This window comes from Mustela nivalis (genome assembly GCF_964662115.1).
Source record: "Mustela nivalis genome assembly, chromosome: 13".
Lineage (NCBI taxonomy): Eukaryota > Metazoa > Chordata > Mammalia > Carnivora > Mustelidae > Mustela > Mustela nivalis.
This window is the reverse complement of record NC_139032.1, coordinates 15,327,162-15,348,128: the sequence shown is the minus strand read 5'-3', so window position 1 is coordinate 15,348,128 and position 20,967 is coordinate 15,327,162. Positions and strand designations below refer to the sequence as shown.

The window sequence follows — 20,967 nt, the reverse complement described above, 5'->3', positions numbered from 1 at the left end:
TTTTCAGGGTAATTATAGAGTAGACAAGGTGATTCTTTTATTTATTTTTTTTTAAGATTTTATTTATTTATCTGACAAAGAGAAACCACAAGTACACTGAGAGGCAGGCAGAGAGAGAGAGAAGGAAGCAGGCTCCCTGCTGAGCTCTGCTGAGCCCGACTAGATCCCAGGACTCTGAGATCATGACCTGAGCCAAAGGCAGTGGCTTAACCCACTGAGCCACCCAGGCGCCCCAAGGTGATTCTTTTAGAACAGAGGTGTAAGAAAGGACATTCTGCACTTGCTGTTATTAAGCAGTGAGGGGTACTTTCCACACTTTCTGAATTGTTCTGGATATTTGAGATCTCCAGACTCTTACATACATGGCTCAGTCAACTTTTAAACGTAATTAGATGTAATTAGAGTAGTCTGAATTTCTTATAATTCTTTACTTCTATATTCTTCCTAAACAAATACTCCTTTGCCCCCGACCAGTGCCAGGCTTCCGTCCCAGACAAGCTTAGGAGCAGACCGCCGCTGGCACGGGCTCTCCCGGACAGAAAGCTCCTTTCTGGAGCTCAGCGCTGTCTTCTTCTCCTCCTTTACGATCTTAGAAGTCACAAGAATGAAGAAATTTCTCCCTCACCGTAGCCGTGGATTCTCAAGGGTATCGCTAGTTTGGGGCTTTCTTGTGGTCTTTCCAAGCTGCAGTTTTATATGACAAATTTATCTGTCAGTTACAGCACATCCAGGAAGGCTCAAGTTTTTGCACAGTTCTGACTGTCATTCCTGTACAATCGTCAGGTTGTGCTCCAAGGGGGACGGTGATGTTCTCCACCTGAAAACCTGCGTGGGCTCCCGGGACACGAGCTGTGTTTCAGAGCCCTGAAATGCTCTTTATGCAGTTGCCACGAGCAGCCCATTTAAATGAACAGAGGAAAAAGCTACGAAAGGAAAACGCCTATGAAGCGAAAGGAGAAGATAAATTGAAGATAAACATTCAAGGAAGCCGGCTTGAAATATTAAAAGGACACCACGACATGGCAGGAGACTGGCTTTGTCTCTCATAAACTCTCTAAATTAAGATCGAACTTTATTTATTCAACACTGTGTTTGCGGAGGACTCCGGAGAGTGACTCAGCGCTGGGGCTGTTGGCTGACAGCATCTGGGAGGCTTGGATGTGGACGACAAGCTGTCCTTGCCCCCTTCTGGGGGAGGGGCGGGTGTGATAAGGACAGTGCCTGGCGGATCGGGGAAGCCACAATGGGGAGGCAGTCGATCAAAGCTGCGGCTATCTGGAGTGGACATCGTCTTCGTCTTGCTGGGCTGGTGCGGGCATCAGAATGGCTCCTCTGTTCCTTTAAAATGCTGCTCAGATAATGGGCTGGCCTCCCACGCATTCGGAGAGGGCGCCTCTAGCTTTACGGAAACCCAATCCCCACCCCAGACCTCATTTCCACTCGCAGCTTTGATACCCTGTCCCGCCAAGCTACCCTCGAGGGACGCAGTAGCTGTTTCTCTCCATGCGCTCTGCGCTGGGCGTCCACATCGCTTCAGGATCACCTGAGGACAGAGGTGCCCCGGCCTTCCCTCCCCCTTCCCTCTCGCAGCACACAAGATACTGTCAAGAGTTTCATTTGTGAAGGTCTTTAACATTCATCGGTGGCGACAAGCTGGCAGTTCGCTATCGCACTGAAAAGCGACCAAAAGGAGCTGGAAACCAGACTGTAACCGGGAGAATTTTTGCCAAGTTGCTTTGTCCTCGCCACTTTCTGAAGCGGGGTAAGTCATTAGCAAGCCCATGCTAATTGAATTTGATTTAATGTCAACACTGTCACAGTCACAGAGAGGACACCAATAAAATCCCAGCCCTGTTTGCTGCCATCATTAGGCCCAGTTTTTCTGACAACAAAAGTTCAGCCTTTGGTGGAAGGTTGTCCCATCGGGCTTAGAGAACACAGTGCTTTCCTGGCCTTCCACGGAATAAATGCAAGCGCTGAAGTCATCACTTAGAGTGGAACCAAAATTGAATGGGGAAAATCCACTTGTACAAATGACATAAGTGGCTGATGGGCCCCTCGTCAGTATCTGGTGGGGAGCCCCTTCAAAACAGTTACAGATCGCACTTGAATTTTTTACAAAATGTACCAGTTAATTAAATGTCCAAAATGGCACCCATACTCTGTTCAAAAAGCAAGACTGATAGAGTTCAGATGTGGAAAAAGCACCTTTGAAAACTTGCCAGTCTTTTCAGTAATTGAAATACAAGTGAAGCCTTTGTTACTTTTACCTCAAGTTATATGTCTTATGGGGTGGGAAGGTGGGCTTCCTGATGAATTACCAAAATAATTTAATACAAAAAAAGGTGAGATCTTAGTTATCTATAGTCAGAAGATTCTGAAGGGTGAAAATTACCCACTGAACTTCAGCTATAATTTGCTGATCTTTAGACAATCATTTCATAAGCAATTTCCTCACATTCTAGAAATTCTTGTCCTTTGTGCCACATACAGGAGAAGAAAATTGGGACTGTATCTTAGGAAGTGGCACCAGGACCTGTCTGAACCTAACCCTGTCCCGGTACACCCGGATGAGGGAATATATGAGGTAATGAAGTGAATTCTGTAGAGGGAAAAGGAGATTTCAGCTGATTTTATCTAATTAGCCCCAAGACTGGCCCCAAGCGAAGAAGGAAAAATATTCCAAGGGGTTTTCCTTACCGGTGTTCATTTAGCTCCAGGCAATGGCAGTGTGGTTCTGCTGGGTTTGTATCTCGTTGCCCTCAAGATCACCCTGTTTTCCTCCTGTGACCTGCACTTAACAGACGATACCATCACCTCATCAATTGTCAATGCCACCAGTTCAATAACCGGATATCACTGTGGGACATCTCTCTCGATGAGAAGCAACTACAGGTCTTGGCTTTCTCCAAAAATAGCCCGCACCGCCATGCCAGGCACATCCCAGATTGCTCAGTCGTCCAAGCTCGGGAAAGAGACTGCTCATCCCTGCGCTTTCTTTGAGACGCTTTCGTAGTCAATTAAAGACTGTGCTTCCTGTGACTTTGGCCTTGAGACATAACCGACAATACCATTTTCTCTAACGCCAGTACCCTCGACTCCCATCCTTCTTTAAAACCAGCGACAATCGCCTATACGAATAAATGTTATCTGTGCTCCCCCTCCCTGTGCAATTTTGTGGCTTGAATTTTAAAAGAGAGCGAGCAAAAGGGAGGTTTTCGTTTCGTATCGCATGGCACCATAAGAGTTCCTCTGGGGAGCCTGCTTTCACGAAACCCTGGCAAAAGTCGCAAATTGATAGCTCAGGGGGAGATACGATAGAATTTAGAAGTCCTTCGCTGGGTAGGGACAGAAGGTTCCCAGAGGGCTTTGTATCGGGCAACACAATGTAAGGTGCGAAGGGCCAAGAAGGGCCCGTGGGAGGGGGAGTGGTGCGGGATGGCACGAGCTGGAAGGCTGACGGACTCTGCCAGGGGGAGGCGGCACGCGACATTGACTGTCCCTGCGCTGGTCACCCTGTCCTTCCGCCTCACCTGTCCTCCGAGGCAACAGAGGGCTCCATTACCATCTGTGACCTCCTGTTTTGTTCAACTACAGGGCACAGTAGAGACAAAAGTTCTATTAGGAAGGGGCGGCTGGGTGGCTCAGTGGGTTAGGCCGCTTCCTTCGGCTCAGGTCATGATCTCAGGGTCCTGGGATCGAGTCCCGCATGGGGCTCTCTGCTCGGCAGGGAGCCTGCTTCCTTCTCTCTCTCTCTGCCTGCCTCTCAGTTTACTTGTAATTTCTCTCTGTCAAATAAATGGATAAAATCTTAAAAAAAAAAGTTCTATTAGGTATCAGCATTCTCACGTAAGGACCTTTTAAGTTCAAAGTTAACAAGAAAATCACTTTTCTTTCTATTAGGAAGTATCTGGTGGGGAGGGAATTATGACAAAAAGACATCTAAAATTTTGGTGATATTAGGTGTTCCCCCAACATGGTAATGTTTGATGAAAACGTTGTCAATTTTTAAAGTGAAAAAAAAAAAAACAGGATAAAATTTATTGTTTAGAGTGTTTTTAATACTGGCAACATTTTTCAAATAAAGAGGTGAGATAGTGAATAGAGATTTCTACCTTCTTTTGAGAAAAACAACTACTGTCCAACTCTAGTAATTAAAAATGTTAGCTCTTTTAAATGGGCAGGAGCAAACGTTATAGTACAAAATACTGCCCTTGTGTACCCTGTATGTCCTAATATAATTCATCAATTCTCATAAGTGGCTGCATACTACATTACTCCAAAAGAAGTGTATCATTTGAAGGACAAATTATCAGTCATGATATAGGTGAAGTACTTTGTTTCCGATGTAATTTGAATACTATATATTTAAACTCTTTTTTCTCAGGAGCTATTCTGTCCAGATTTACTTAGGTATATATGATGAATAAAATTGTAAGATACTTACCGTGTCCACGGTGAGGATTTGATAGACATATACATTGTGAAGGGATTCCACTCATTCAGTTATTAAAACATTCGTCACCTCACGTATTTACCTTTTGTGGTGTGTGTGTGTGTGTGTGTGTGTGTGTATGTGTGTGTTGAGCACATTTAAGTTAAATCACAGAAACAGAGTAGAAAAGTGGTTGCCGGGGCTGACGAGTGGGGAAAATATGGAGAAGCTGGTAAAAAGGTACAAATCTTCAATTATAAGATAAATAAGATCTGCTTATTTGCTGTATAACATGATGACTACAGTTGATAACACTCTGTTGTAGAGTTCAAAATTTGCTAATAAGAGTAATTTAACTGTTGTTAGGAAACTCTCTGACTGCTGTAGATACCAACATCAACCACACGATGTCACCAATAACTACAGTACCAACTTAGAGCTCCGGGGAAGAACTTTAATGCATGCATTTCCTCATAGGTTAAATTATTTTCTATTTTGTTCATGAATTTTCTTTCTATTCATCAAACTACAAACACTCAATATCTATCTATTACTATCTTATTATTATTAATTTACAACTACAGTGCAGTTCTCAGAATTTTTACATTTCTAAATTTATTTTTAAAATATTAATAACGAGATTTAAAAAATTTCTTTTCAAAGATCTATTTTCTTATTAAACTCACATATGTTATGATGATATAATTCAGGGATGAGTAAGAATTGATCAACGAGTACATACTGAACACTGACTATCAGGCCCTTTGGTGACTCAGAAATAGACACATTTATGACACACACACACACACACACGGCTGTATAATACTGTAATTCAATCAGTACTGCCTTCTGGAATTCTATTTTTATGTGAAAGTTGGAAAGGATAGGATAATCTTACCCCTTAAAATTGTACCAATCATGTTTAATACTTATTACATAATTATGTTTTTTGGCATAACACAAGAGTAATTAAAATAATATTTTACTTCTCTTCATGAAGCAAAGCCCATCTTTTCTACCTCCAATTGTTTTCAGAGATGGAGTCTGAATATACAAGGTTAAAAGAAGTAAACATATTGTGATGGTAAAACCTCCTTTTTTTCTTTGAAATGGTTTATCATAATATTATGCTTAATTATGCAAATATGCTGGAGGATTTTTTTTATGGGTACATCAGCCAAATTCAAATACATTAAAGATGACAAATACATATTCATTTACACATTCAGCACATATACGCCTGTATGCATGTTTCTATTAATTTAACAAATAAGAGCACGTATTAGAAAGTGAGGAAGTGTAGAACAAAGCTATTTTACAAACTTAGGACAAATCTCTTTTACTAAAAATAATCTTAAGTTCTAGAGAATCATATTTTTTGTTGTTGTTAATTATTCTCTATGTCATTCCCAAAAAGATTTCAGAGGAACAAAGAACTTTGTTGTTATAAGATTGATACAGTTTCATTAGCCCTAAAAAATATCAACTTAAGTTTTCAATTATTGGAATACATATACTGTTCCTTTTTAAGGTATACAGGAGAGGGAGAGGGAATTAAAACGATGACCTAATCAAAAACTTCTATAAGACCTGAAAAGATGGAATAAAAATTTAAAATGTTTCCAAATATTTGGCAGACAAAACATATAACTGAATTTTTTATTGACTGTGCTGGATGTTTGGCTTTATTTATATAAAGCCAAAGAATGAGAAATTTGCATTTGCATTATAGTTGTCAGAAAGTCGTATTTGTGAAGAATGTAGTACATAGTTTTCTCTGTAAGTTCCCTGAGGTATTTTTAACTTACTTAATAAACAAAAATGACAAAATTTAAAAATTTCATAGATCATTTTTGAGATCTCCAGGTTGTTTTAAGAATGAATTGGGCCTCAAAATCAGAACACATTTTACCTTTGGGGCAAGGTATCTGTGACTGTCTTTATGGGATATTTCAATGCAATACATCAAATTTATGAAATAATCTTACCCTCAGAGACATCATAAAGTACAATGTAAATAGTTATTACCTTTTTTTGGTATGTAACAAACACTCTCGAATTGGCCTCACTTTTTAAATTATCATATTTTATCATCATAAATTATCATACTATACAAATATATGTATATATATCTATATATCTATCTCAATGTTATTTTTTGCTAAAGTTCATTATGATATATATTTATGTAAGCTCTATACCCAGCTTTCAGTCCAATATGGGGCTTGAACTCACAATCTTGGGATCAAGACCTGAGCTGAGATCAAGAGTTAGATGCTTGGCCAACTGAGCCACCAAGCAACTCCAGCACTGACATTTCTTTTTTTAAAGATTTTATTTATTTATTTGATAGACAGAGATCACAAGTAGGCAGAGAGGCAGGCAGAGAGAGAGAGGAAGGGAAGCAGGCTCCCTGCTGAGCGGTGAGCCCGATGCAGGACTTGATCTCAGGACCCTGGGACCATGACCTGAGCTGAAGGCAGAGATTCTAACCTACTGAGCCACCCAGGTGCCCCAACCCTGACATTTCTAATAAACTTTGACTATGGCCACACTATATAATTTGTTTTAGTATGTATACATTAATATTATATATTTCTGTAGGTATCTGTGTACATTCCTAATTCCTGTGAATACAGTCCTTTCAGTGACAAAAAAAGATGAATCTTACATAGTTATAAAAACTAAGAAAAATAAATATGAACTTTATAAGCTAAAACTTGAAGTAAGGCAAATAGGTCATTATATTCATTAACAACAATTTCCTTTTATTGTGGTTCATTAAAATTTTTTCCCACTTGCATGTTGTGATTGAAGTAGACTGATATATGCTTTATTCATATGATAACATCTCAATAGTTTATACTCATTCTAGGAACAAACTCAATTACTACTGGTACATTCACGATAATTGCAGGGGGATATCTTTTACATGTTCTTAGGAGAGTATTTCTTATAATGGAAATTTTTTGACATTTATGATTTTCAATATTTGATAAAATTATGATGAGGGATTTTCATAGCTGCAGAATTGTGAGCTGTAAATATCCTACAGAAACTATAAATATTTTAATATATATTTATATTTAGAAATATAATCTTAGATTTAGATTTTAACTGTTTATCTAATCTTGATGAAAGTGCTTATTCAAATCAATCTAACATTTTTAAGACAAATATCTAGATTTTGGGGGGATGAGGGAATAAATGAATACTACTCTCATAGTAATTTTTTTTTTGCTTATTTTAATTATTATTAGATGATCTTTCTTTATTCCCAATGTAATGACCTAAAAAAATCACAATAATTTTGCTGGATTTCTAGCTTCAGAAAATTTACATAAATATTTGCCGCAGGCCAATATGGAAACAGAATACTTTTCATGTCAACCAAGCAGCTTTGGGGAGTGCTGTCCAGTGCTGAATTCTATTTATTTTGTTTTGTTCAGCAAAACTGCACTTTTAACACCTGAAAGATGTCACAAAAGTTTGAAATATTTGGATCTAGTTGGGGTATTGAGAGCAGGAAGAAACGGAAAATATGAATGGAAATGATATGTTCGATTATTAAATAGGAAAATTAGTGTGTTTAAATTACAGATTTACAGGGGAGTGGGGGTATGGACATTGGGAGGGTATGTGCTATGGTGAGTGCTGTGAAGGGTGTAAACCTGGCTATTCACAGACCTGTAACCCTGGGGATAAGAATAGATTACATGTTTATAAAAATTTTTTAAAAATACAAAGGGTTAAAAAAATTACAGATCTATGATTAGTGAACATATAGAAAGCCCCTGTGTTGTTAAAACCCTGGATTGTAAAAATAAAATGACACTAGGCTTAAAAGCTCTGTGACAAGTCATCTGACAGTTCTTGATGTTTACTCTGTAATTGGTAAAAATGTGTTTTCTTTCATGGCACTCCATTGCAAAGGAAGCACAGATATTTGCAATATATTTGAATAAAAGCACTGGCTCACTCAAGGAGATTGGCTGTTTCAGAGTATTGAAAATAAGACTGCTGAGTCTTTATATTCATGAGAGGGATCATTTTCCTTAAGATTGGCAGTGAAGTTTCAGAAAGAGGGGAGTTATGGTGTTGAATTAAATTTGATATGAGTCATTGCTTCGGAAAAGATGGTACCCATCAAAACTATGGTTTCTGTGTGGATCCTGATTGTCGTTTCCCACCATGGTTATCATGTTCCTGTTCCTGAGAGCCACAGCACGGGGGAAGTCGACTTGTTCCTGCCATTGCCTCCTCTTCCTCCCCTTTTTCCTATTTTGGTCATGTAAGCTTGATTACCAAAAGAATACATAAATGTCCAACTCAATGTGTCTCACACAAATCTTCCTTCATCTCCTTTGGAATGCACCCAGTTTTCCTAGGACTAAAGGGTCCTGTCAAATAGAGGGCATTCCTGCCCCAAATCAGGCAGGTAAGCAACACCTTCTGGAAAACCAAAATCCACAGATCAAACTCCTTTTTAGCAGAAAATTCTAAGTCATTTTAGGTTCCTGCATAGGCAGGTAATTCACATCAAGTGACAAGGAATATGGTTCCATTGCTGAAATACTAATGATTTCTCTGCTTTCATTGGGGCTATTAGCCTTACATCTTACCCCACTTCCCACAGCTAACTTAGGAAGGCGTCATCAGAAGCTTTAGTGATTTATAAAAGATGAAGATCTAGGAAGTATAAGGAACCGCTGTAGAAATATAAATCTATTGTTAGTAGTATTGGCAAAGATAACAAAATGAACACCACTAATAAAATAGTGGAAAACAGCAGAAATAACATGTTCTTAAAAGATGACAAGAAATGCATAGGCAGCATGTCACGACTTTCCAATGGTTGTATAGAGCGGGTTTTGTTTTTGAGATTCTAAGTTAAAAAGTTTGGATTTCATAAAGCTGGGAAAAGTTGGAGAGGTGTGAAGGCATTAATGGAAAGAGTATTTTGGCTTATGCATTTCTGGTTGTGAATTTTTTATCGTTTCTTCACTCTTCCTTTCAACATTTGAACTGATGGGTGTTGGTAAAGGACGGAAGAAAAAAGCAGCAGACTGACCCCTGAGAAGGGTACTATATCCCCACCCTCAAGAGGCAACAAATACATGATGATTATGGCCTTTTTCACTAAGACTTTCTCAGTGCTTGAAAGCAAGATTATGATGCAGGAAGTATTTCTACAGAACCTTTTTAACAAGGAGTTTTAGGATTGGAGATCATCAGATGATCTTATTCAAAGAGCACTTGCCCCTAATCAGGGCTGTTTCATTGGAATTACACAATTCTGATAGGCAAATAAGAGAACGTCCTGAGGGGATATGACTTATGCCTAAGTATAAAGAATAAAACTAGGAGATCTCACTGACAGGGTAGTCATGGGTCAACCACATATAACCCGAAAGAGACCTAGACGGTCAACACACAAACAAAAAAGCTTCAACAAAAAATGTATGAAAAAGAAGATGCTTTTTAAAGAAGGGCATATTTTAAGATATTAAGACAAGTTTTTATATTGTACTTTTTGAAGAAATGTAAAGATAAATAATCCTTATCTTGACTTCACAATCTCTAAATTAAACTGTTGAAAAGTCATGTGAGTGCCCACAAAATGGAGTGTCTCTAAAAATAAACAAAATCACATTGACCTGTAAGATACAGAGTTCTTATGATAAAGTCTGACACTGATATAGCCAGCTAAAGCAAAAGCTGGGCAATACACAGTAACCAAATTCATCACTTCTGTGATTTTAATCAACATTCTGATTTTGATGTGGATGCGTCTCAACAATTCACTCTTCTCCTACCCAAGGTCGCTAAGTGTTAAGCCAAAGAAGGAATTGTTAAGAGTAATCCAAAGGTTCTCTCTAGCAATTCTCAAGTAAATTTATTTGTGCAAATGAGTGAATAATGAGTGAATAAATGGAGTTTGCTGGGGGAGCTCTCTTCTGAGTGCATACATTGTGGTGTGTGTATGCAAAGTGTGAGTGCTAAGAATTATCCTGATATCCGGTATTTATGCCATTAGGTACTGAATACCAGATTCAAGTAACACAAATTGGAACCATCACTGAAAGAGATTTAAAAATAAAATAGGAAATTTTAAAGAGATGCCTTATTTTCTTTTCATGTGTCTGACAAGTGCCCATGGCATTAAAAATATATTCTCTGTAAGAGTCACCAATGCTTGAAGATGCCAGTGAATCAATATTTACTCAACCCACGCTGAGAAGATGTAAGTAGAAAGATGTTCGGATGTTTGCTGCCAGTCAAAAAGCCACAGTTTCTCTATGTCACCAATCTAAGCCTAAGCTCCTAGCATCTTTACATCCTTAAAAAAAAAAAGGCCCCAGAACTGAGATTTAGAACCTTTAAATCTCCACCTATCAGTGTTTTGTCCCATCCTTTTTTTTTTTTTTTTTAAATCTTTTCATTTCTCAGTCCTTTTGAATCCTGGTGGATATTATTTTTTAAAAAAATAATACATAAAAACCATGTTTGAAGTCATTCTATTTACCTTACACCAACTGGATATTACTGACTATTGGAAGAATCGTGGTCACCAGGACAAAGTAATGACTATAGAAATTCCAAAGGACAAGAAAAACAGAGAAAATAAGACATAGAGCAGTCAAAATAAGCTCAGCTCTTTTCAGTGATATCCCCAAATGGAAGAAAATGGTGGATTTGCAGGTTAGATCTGTTTATGATTTATTCGATTCACAGGGAAGTAGTAATATAGTAGATGCAAGAAAGGCACACTACATGAGAAAATAATTTTTTTGGAAAACAACTCTAATCAAGAGGCATAGTTGTCACCTTGAATGTGAGGCATAAGCAAAAATTATTATGCTCCATTTACTCTTCCTCTAAGTTAACGAATTGTGGCTAACTTTATAGTCCTATACCTATTATATAGCACAATAATAATCTCCGTAACTGTGCCATGAAGGAGAAGGACAGACGTTAGGGCACTGACTTTACAGAGTCCCATAAGCCTTAGCATTTGGCCCAAGGTGACATGCCCAGAAGGAGGTGACGCTAGCAACTGAGTCTCGGTTTTCTGATGCATGGTTTAGGATCCTTGATATTTTATTGTATAGAACATTACATATTGGAGCTTGATGGTAAGTGTTGTTTAGAAGAGGGGGGATGTTGGGCTGCCCAGGTGGCTCAGTCATGAAGTGTCAGCCTTTGGCTCAGGTCATTATCCTAGGGTCCTAGGATTGAGCCCGGTATCTGCTTCTCCCTCTCCCACTCCCCCTGCTTGTGTTCCCTCTCTGGCTGTGTCTCTGTCAGATAAATAAAATATTAAAAAAAAAAAAAAGAGGGGTAATGTGAAGTGGGAATCTTAAATTCTGCAGTGGTTATTATCTTTTGCCTACTGAGTCCATTTTCTGTTCTTTTGTTTTGCTTTGGGCCACAGGAGGCTGACATTCACAAATGATAACACTGGTCTTTGCCTTTTTGCTTCTCATTGTGTTCCACCATTGGGAAGCACCCACTCTTACTCCCACTTGCTTTGGCACAACTCTGGCAGTGATAACCTCCCTCATCCCCACAAGGTTTTAGCTCTAGCTCAGAGTAGACTACCCCAGGGGCATGACTTTCTCTTTTGCTAGGTTTTTTTTTTTTTTAAGATTTTTAAAATTTATTTATTCGACAGAGAGGGAGATCACAAGTAGGCAGAGAGGCAGGCAGAGAGAGAGAGGGAAGTGGCTCCCAGCTGAGCAGAGAGACCGATGCGGGGCTCGATCCCAGGACCCTGAGATCACGACCTGAGCCGAAGACAGAGGCTTAACCCACCGAGCCACCCAGGCCCCCGTCCCCGTTTGCTAGTTTTAAGTGCCTCTGCATCCCTTGCTGGTTTCCTTAATCCTGCCCATACCGGTGAACATTATCCCTCTGTTATGAGTGTCTTCAAGACACACCACTGTCAAAAACGCACAACTTCCATCTAATCATGAGGAAGCATCAGACAAAATCCAATTGAGGGACCGTCTATGAAATAACTGGTCTTTATACTTCAAAATGTCATTTCCATGAAAAAAAAAAAAAAAAAGGACACTGAAAACATAGAACAGATTAAAGAATACTAAAAAACACAACACTTAAATGCAATGTGTAATCCTGGATTGGACTTGCAGATAAGATTTAAAATGTTTGCTATAAAGATTATTGGGAAAATGGGTGAAATGTACATAAGGTCTGTGCATTAGGTAATGGCAATGTATCACTGTTAATTTCTTGATTTTTGATGATTGTAGTGTGGTTATCTGAGATACTGTCCTAATTGTTAGTAAATGCACATTAAAATACTTAAGGAAGTAAAGAAACATCATGTCTCCACCTCACTTTCAAAGGAAATAGAAAAAAATAATGCTTATATATATAATATATATGGAGAGATATATATTCTCTCTATATAGTCCTTCTCTTCATATATGTCTTTTATATTATATATAAAAATGATATGACATGTAATAATCTTCTCTGTATCATTCCAATTTTAGTATATGTGCTGCCGAAGCGAGCACGATATGACATGTAATAAAATATATATAAATAATATAGAGAAAGAGGGAGAGAGGAAGAGAGAACAAGGAAACAATGTTGATCAAGTATTAACAATCTGAAAATCTGGGTGACATGTACATAGGAGTATTTTGTCCTGTTTTAATTTTCCTGTAAATCAGAAATTTCTCAAAATAAAATATTTTAAAAATTTTTAAAAAGGGTTTTTAAGAATTCTAGCTGAATGCGCTGCCTCTTACCAGGACCCACACTGATAAGGATTCTAATCTCCATTGTTAACTGCTGTCTAACTAAAAAATGATATTCCCACCATTCAACAGTTTCTTTGCTTCACAGCAAACCATGAGCTCACCAGGAGCCACCATGGTGAAGGCCTAGGGAGAAGAAAGGATGGCTACCTACCTCATCAGGTCTAAGCAGGTGTAAACTAGCAGGAGACTAATTAAGGTCCCTCCCAAAGCATTCAGAGCCCTAGTTTTAATCTCAGTTAGGAATCACAAATAAAAGCATATTTATAAATTTCTTGATAGTCTTGACATAAAATGTGTCGCTTAATGTCATGTATTACATATACAAAAATTTATTCACATCACACACGCATACCCAGACACACACACACACACACACACAAGACTGCAGGGGTCAAAGAACATGATAAAGTCTTCCACTTGAATTCTTGCTTCTTTGGATCTAAACTAACTGTGGGTTACCAAGAGTAATATTTTAGCATACCCTTAGAGGAAAGATATGGAGTCACACCTAACATATAACTGGGTTAGTAAGATACCAGATTCAAATACACAGAACATTTGAATGTAGAAGAGTCATTGGCTCTAGGGTAATAGAGTCAAGATTACTAAGGATTTGGAAGATACCCTCTTAGCCAAATGCTCCAGGTAAACACCATCAGCAATATAACATGGTGGCATCATGAGCCAGCCCTTGACATAATGTACTGAAGCGGACATAACATCACTTCTATGATATTTTAGCCAAAAATGGATATTCAATCTATTCACGAGAAAACATCAGATAAGCCTGAACTGAGCTGAGTGAGATTCTACATCATATCTGACCGAGTGGTCATCAAAAGTGTTAAGGCCACAAAAAAATAAAAGAGACTTAAGATAGTCACACAGGTTAGAGAGGCACATCAATTAAACAAAATGTAGAATTCTGGCTGGGAGCCTCCAAGAGAAGACCACTAGAGGAAAAACTGGAGAAACTGCTAACATTAGGGTAAGCTGACTATTGGGCAAATGTAAACTCTCTGGACTTTTTTGTACCTTTCTGCAGGTCTCTAAATTTACTTCAAAATAGAAAATAAAATGTTGACAGGGATTCATTCTTCTTAATAAAACTATTACAATTCTATCTTGAATTTTTTAAAGATTATTCATTTATTTATTTGACAGAAATCACAAGTAGGCAGAGAGGCAGATAGAGAGAGGGGGGAAGCAGGCTCCCTGCTGAGCAGAGAGCCTGATGCATGCGGGGCTCGATCCCAGGACCCTGAGATCATGACCTGAGCCGAAGGCAGAGGCTTTAACCCAATGAGCCTCCCAGGAGCCCTCTTGAATGTTTTCTGTTTTGTGCATAAATATGGCACATTAAGTCCTAAAATATTATTTTATTTGAGACATAAAAGGTTCAAAATTTTAAACTTATTTCGTTGGTACTAACAGGGAGATGTTATAGGCTCAGGGTATTTATGCAATAATTAATTATTTACGGGAGCCTGGGTGGCTCAGTGGGTTAAGTCTCTGCCTTCTGCTCAGGTCATGATCTCAGGGTGCTGGGATCAAGCCCCGCATCGGGCTCTCTGCTCAGCAGGGCGCCTACTTCCTCCTCTCTCTCTCTGCCTGCCTCTCTGCCTACTTGTGATCTCTCTCTGTCAAATAAATAAATAAAATCTTTTTAAAAAAATTAATTATTTATTTTGAGTATCTTTCAAGAGAATGTTGTACTTTATTCACTACTTCTCCTGACATTCAATTCTGTTTTTGATTTACAAAATCAAAAGTTCTTAGTTCTAGTTCTTAGGACAAGAACTAGAGAAATTACATATACAAACATGTAATTTTGTATATGTAATTTTGTATACAATGCTGGGAGGGATTACTTGATCAGCTCAAATTTCTCAGATCTCTGGAAAACACTCAACAAGGCATTCTAGGGAGAAGGAGATTGCCACTGCTGCAATTTGGTGCAAATATTTCTTATTCTGGTTCCATCCATTGGGATTATGTGGAAAAGTAGGATTATTCTCTTACACAAAAATAAAAAAGAGAAGTTGCATCTACTGGAGGCAACATGATCTTTAATTTGATTCAAGGGCAGGGATGGGTAACAGCTTCATATCTTCTCCACAGACTGAAAGCCAAGACCACGGTCTTACTAGAATCAGGCCTAATCTTAATGGCGGATGTATTTTCAGATAGTATTGTGGCAAATAGCACACAGTTCAGTAGTTCTTAGGGGATCATGCAAGAGAAACTTAAGCTCTCCTGGATGTTGTTAAGAACTATTTATTTGTCTTACTTTTTATTTTTAGTGGGGCAATTGATTTTGAAATTATACATAGGTAGTAATCACAGATGTTTAACTTAAATGCACATTATATTAGATTTCAAAACTATGATCACGGCCTTTTGAATCTGCTTCAAGGTTTATCTAACAACCTTCAGTCTCTCTTTGGTAAAATCTCAAATGTTTTTACCAAAACTAAAAGCTTAGGATAAAATACATATTTTTTGATTAGCGTATAATTAACATACAATATTCTGTTAGTTTCAAGCGTAGATCATAGGGATTCGAAATTTCTATACATTACAAAATGATCCCCATGCTTAGTCTAGTTACCATCTGTCCCCATATGAAGTTATTACAACAGTATTGAGTATATTCCCTCTGATGTACATTACACCCCCCTGACTTATTTATCTTCTGAATGTTAGTTTGTACCTCTTAATCCCTTTCTGTTAGGTAGAAGTATAATAAGTAACCCTACCTATTTGGCCTGCCCCTCAACTCTGCCCCCTTCTGGTGACCAATCTGTATCTACAAGTCTATTTCTGTTAGTTTAATTCATTTGTTTGGTATTTGTCTCTCTGACTTATTTCACTTAGCATAATACCCTCTAGGTCCATCCGTGTTGCTGCAAATGGCAAGATTATGTGTTTTCTTAAATCTATGAATAACCAACCCTAATCATACTTTTCCCCCTGATATTTTCAATTCAATAAGCTGCTTTAGAGTTTGAGGTAATCAGAACACAGGAATCAGTAATACATGGAGACACAGGGCTCTTTGACTCCCTCTGTGTAAGATAACATTCTTGTGTTGCTGAAGAATTTAAGAGATTGTGCTACAATGTGCCTCACGCCCTACCTTGGATTCTGAGTGCTTTCATTGCACCACACTCACAAGCATACAATAGATATCATGCACTTGAAGTTGTGACCTGCAATCTGAACTTTGTAGACTAGCTTGTGAGGGAAATAGCCAAAGGATGCTTGCAGAGATAGATTCTTACCCTTAAATGACATGTTGTATGATAACAAGGTTTTTACATGTCACTGGAGAAGAGTGAATGGAAATGGGTGAACCACAGAGGAAACAAATGTTCCAATTTTCTTAAGATTTTCTGAACACCATTATTATAGTTCTTTGAGATATGTGAATTTCAAGCATGATTCACCCCATATGATTATTCAATATTAATACATTCAAATAAGATTTTATAAATGGTTTGCAGTATGGCTATATGACATTTACATGGAATTCTTAAATTTTTCCCTAGTGTCCCTGCTCTAAAGACCTTGAGAGTACCAACGCAACCACTTTCTGTATGACCTTGAACAATGTCTTAAAAAGAAGCAGGCCTTGTTTTCCTTATAAACAGGGAAGGATAACAGTATTACATCTACTTTATGGAAATGTGATAAATATTTCAATATTGCTATCAAGGTATATTCATCTCCTTGCTGGGAAGATGTCACAGAAAACCAGAATATTACTATTATTATCACATCTAGCTTGAATGAACATTAAAGCCCAAAGGTCCTGTCTTTGTGTATAAAACTCCAGTCTGAAAGATCTAAATTTGTTTTTAAATTTCATCAACTTTCTAGCTCTATCAATAATGTGCAAAGTCAAAGGTGAAACTCTGGCTATATTAAAAAGAAAAAAAAATATCTCACAGAGAGAAAAACAGTCAAGGAAAGATGGTAGCCGAGGATACTGGGAAATGGGTTTCGGGGGCCATAGACAGGGGGACGGTCCCCAGGAACTCCACATGGTAACAGCTTCATTTTCACATTCTGGCAGAAGCAGTTCTGAAATGTCTGCCTCCCATTAATTATTGCACCTTGGATCTAGGGAGGCAATGTTTGAAGACTCACTCGATCTCTTTCAGGGTTTTAGAATCTGCTACTTGGCACTCTGGTTAAGAAGGTAAATAAAATAACCTGTTCAAAAGATGCAAATATGCAAGGAAATATGGTTTTGAACGATCCTATGCCTTGTATTTTTCAACCTAATAGTAAATTCCTTATATTCTACCCTACTAGCCCATCGTGGTTATGAAATCCTATACCCTCAATCTGGAAAATACAGGTACCAAATACGGCATTTTAAAATTGATAACCACGCTCCAATTCAAGAGACTGAGGTCTTAATTAAATGGGTCAGTCACACTCTCCCTAGAATTTTCTTTTCATAATTGTTGCTAACAATGACCACTTACACGTGTCTGCTTTGTAATAAACCTCTCCAAGGAGGACTTTTAGCAGACAAGCACTCAGATCCTTTCTAGAGCTGAAGTCCCAGGATAACTGGCAACTTACCCGTTTTAAAGCTTCCATAAAACTACCTTATGACGCAGATTTGAACAGCTCCTGAAGAGAAGTGGGGCTTGCCGATTCTAGCTGTTTTCCCTTCTATTTCTTCCCAGCGCCATGCTCCACTGTTCTCACGTTGTATCGCCAGGATATTTGTACAGTCTGTCTCCCTCAGACAAGTAGGAACCCTGGAAGTCGGGGTCCTCTGATCCATTTGCTCCGTTCTAGGGTGTGCTGAGTGACTTAGTGAATGAACGCAGTTCATCATAAAAAGTGAACCTTCCATTCATTAGGGTTCTAACATCAACATATGGATCTGTTTAAATATAATCTTAAAGGGGAATGAGAGCTAAGATAAGAAGGTAGAGAATGAGGGAAAACTGACAGAGGTGACGGGCGTATCTCCAAGAAGTGCCAGTTGCAAGACAGTAGATTTTCGGGGCTGCCTTGGCGCGCACCACAGCTCTGACAGCCGCCCCCTCCTGCTTTGGCTCCACTGACCAGCCTTTCAACCCAGACACACAAACTGCATGCAGCTACCAGAGGAGCAGTCACAAAAGAAAGGGAGCTTTGTGGGGTGTTATAATTCAAATGGAATAGAACGGGCAGAATGTCCAAATCATACGAAAAAGGAAATACATAAAAAAATAGAATTTGTATAAATATTAAGCAACATACATACTCCTTGGTAAGAGAGGAAAACCATATGTGATCATCTGCTGGCAATGAGTTGCTATAGAGGACAGGACTAGAAGGGGTCATTCCCATTTCTTCCTGTTTCAGTATTTTAAAAATTTATTTATTTATTTATTTCACAGACTGAGATCACAAGTAGGCAGAGAGGCAGGCAGAGAGAAAGGAAGAAGCAGGCTCCCCACTGAGCAGAGAGCCCTATGTGGGGCTTGATCCCAGGACCCTGGGATCATGACCTGAGCTGAAGGCAGAGGCTCTAAACCACTGAGCCAACCACGTGCCCCTAATATTTAAAAAATTTTACGTAATTGGTTATCACATCTTAAGTTCTAGAAATTTAAAGTTAATAGGAAAATACAACATGAACCAACAAATGTTTCTGTTACGAGCAATGGGAAGGAAATCAAACATGGTGTTTTCTCCTTGTTAAAGAATTAAAACCAAAACTAAAATAAAGGGACAAGACAGAATTCTCACCTTTATGCTCCTGATCATTGCAATTTGTATACGAGGTCAGTTGAGTTGTGAGGGATGTCACAAAAAGTTCCTTGCCATTACTATAGTTAAAGACCAGGTTCTGGAAGGCGGTCTCAACAATGATAGTGGGATTGTCTGTCAAAGCACAATCCTTCCCTGAGTCCAGATCACGTATTTCGGCATATTCACATATCTGAATACATTGCTATGTGTTGGATGGGATGTTTTCAACTGTAAGTCACAGAAACCATGACTTAAATTAGCTAAAATGAATAAGACATTTAGTAAGTCTCTTAAGCATCCAGAGGCAGGACAATTTCAAGGCCCAGTTCCATTAGCATTCTGGCCCTGCCCTCTGCAAGGCTTGTTCTTCAAGCTGGCTTTTCCCAAGGTTTCAAGATGGCTGCCAGCCCCAACTTTGGCCACCTGCTTCCTTACTTATGTCTCTGAAAGTGCAACAGAACCTCTTGCCCCACCCCAAGTATGGGATGAAAGTCCTTTCTATCGGTTTATTTGGACCAATAATGACGTTAGGGGATGCCCTGTGATGACTGGCTTAAGCTTCTTTGTCAGGGCCAATCCCAGGCAAGGGAGGCTTGTCATCTCGATCGACTTGGACTGTAGATAGGAAGAGGATCCACAGAGCCTGAGTCTTACACACCACCTGGGAAAAGAGTTTGTCCCTGGGGTTACATAAAAAAGGCAGGGAATCGGGTGGCCTGGGGTTTTAGTAAATAGAAGAAAAGGGGTCAATAAATACGGAGTAGATAAGGAATAGTACCTACTCCATGGTAGTATGGTTATACTGGGGAAAAAAATCATCAAGATATGAATCAGGACACCCAGAATCTATTCCGGGCCTTGGCATTAACAAATCATTTGACTGTGAGGAAAGTCACAAAACTGCTGGGTTTCAGCTACTGCAACAATAGCAAGCTGGTGCAAAAATAATTCTATGGCCCCATTCAGCTCCAGTCTCAGATTGTTTCTCACTCCCTCCCTCCCCCACCCTGGCTGTCTGCTCCCCAGAACACAAAGCACCCACTACTGCATATAGGTAAATACTTTTAAAGGAATGACTTTCCTGGTGAATTTCTTTTTCTTCCTTTTTTTCTTGCTTGCTTCCCCCCCCCCCCATTTATCTCATGGCTGATCAGCCAATTGCTATGACCCAGCAAAGCAAAACAGTGTGTGGTGCAATTATCTGGGAAATATAAGACCATCTATGCCATCAGATAATGCAGGGAAGGGTGGGCTTTGTTTCCCGAACAACCTGCCTGGTCACTGTGGATGGTCCCCAAATCCTCAGATAAATGGACAGGCCTTCACTTTTCTTTAGAGGCATAACTCCCGCTCTTTGTGAATCAGGATCAAACTCCTTGCTGTAGAGATAAGATCATTTATGCCACATTTTAAAAGCAAGGGTTCCTTTTGAAAAGCTCATTTTCCTCTTTTAGTATCATATAACACTCACTATCCCAGAGGGTCCTAAGACCTACAGCAGAGGCGCTTGTGTTTCTACAATAGCGTCTATCAATAATAAGTATAAGATACAAACGAATTGAATTCATATAAAGCTTCTGTCTTCCCACAAATAGTTTCAGGAACTTACAGAAATCATTTCAACAAAAGCCTTCACACTGATGGCTTTAAATATATGGTGAAATTTCTGAGAATAATTATTTTTATCTGTACAAAAATTAGAAAGCAGAAAATAATAAGGCCACCAATGTGTAATGGACAACTTGATCTCAATGGACGTGAATTTAAAACTTGCAAATACATGCAAATAAAAAGCCATTGATAGTTTATGACTCTAGGAATAAAAAGAAATCACCAAATACATTTTTTAAAATGCACACACCGCCTAAATTGTGGAATCAACTGTAAGAGCTCGAGAGGTGACTTCTCTGAGAAATTTCTGCTGGGCTTACAGATGCTAATACCTTCTTATTTTCCCACGCTGACATCATATGC

At 38.8% G+C, this 20,967-nt stretch overlaps 1 protein-coding gene across 2 annotated transcripts in view; it reads right to left on the bottom strand.

The window, feature by feature from the left end:
• RORB (RAR related orphan receptor B) overlaps positions 1-20,967 on the bottom strand; it is a 245,839-nt gene that overhangs the window by 109,349 nt on the left and 115,523 nt on the right. The window contains exon 1 of one of the 2 annotated variants that reach the window (XM_082696605.1): positions 2,701-3,155. The exons of the other annotated variant lie outside the window; for it this stretch is intronic. Coding sequence (XP_082552731.1) covers positions 2,701-2,710 — 10 coding nt within the window. The 5' untranslated portion in view covers positions 2,711-3,155. Of the gene's footprint in view, positions 1-2,700; positions 3,156-20,967 lie in introns of those variants that run through there. 2 annotated transcript variants of the gene reach the window in all.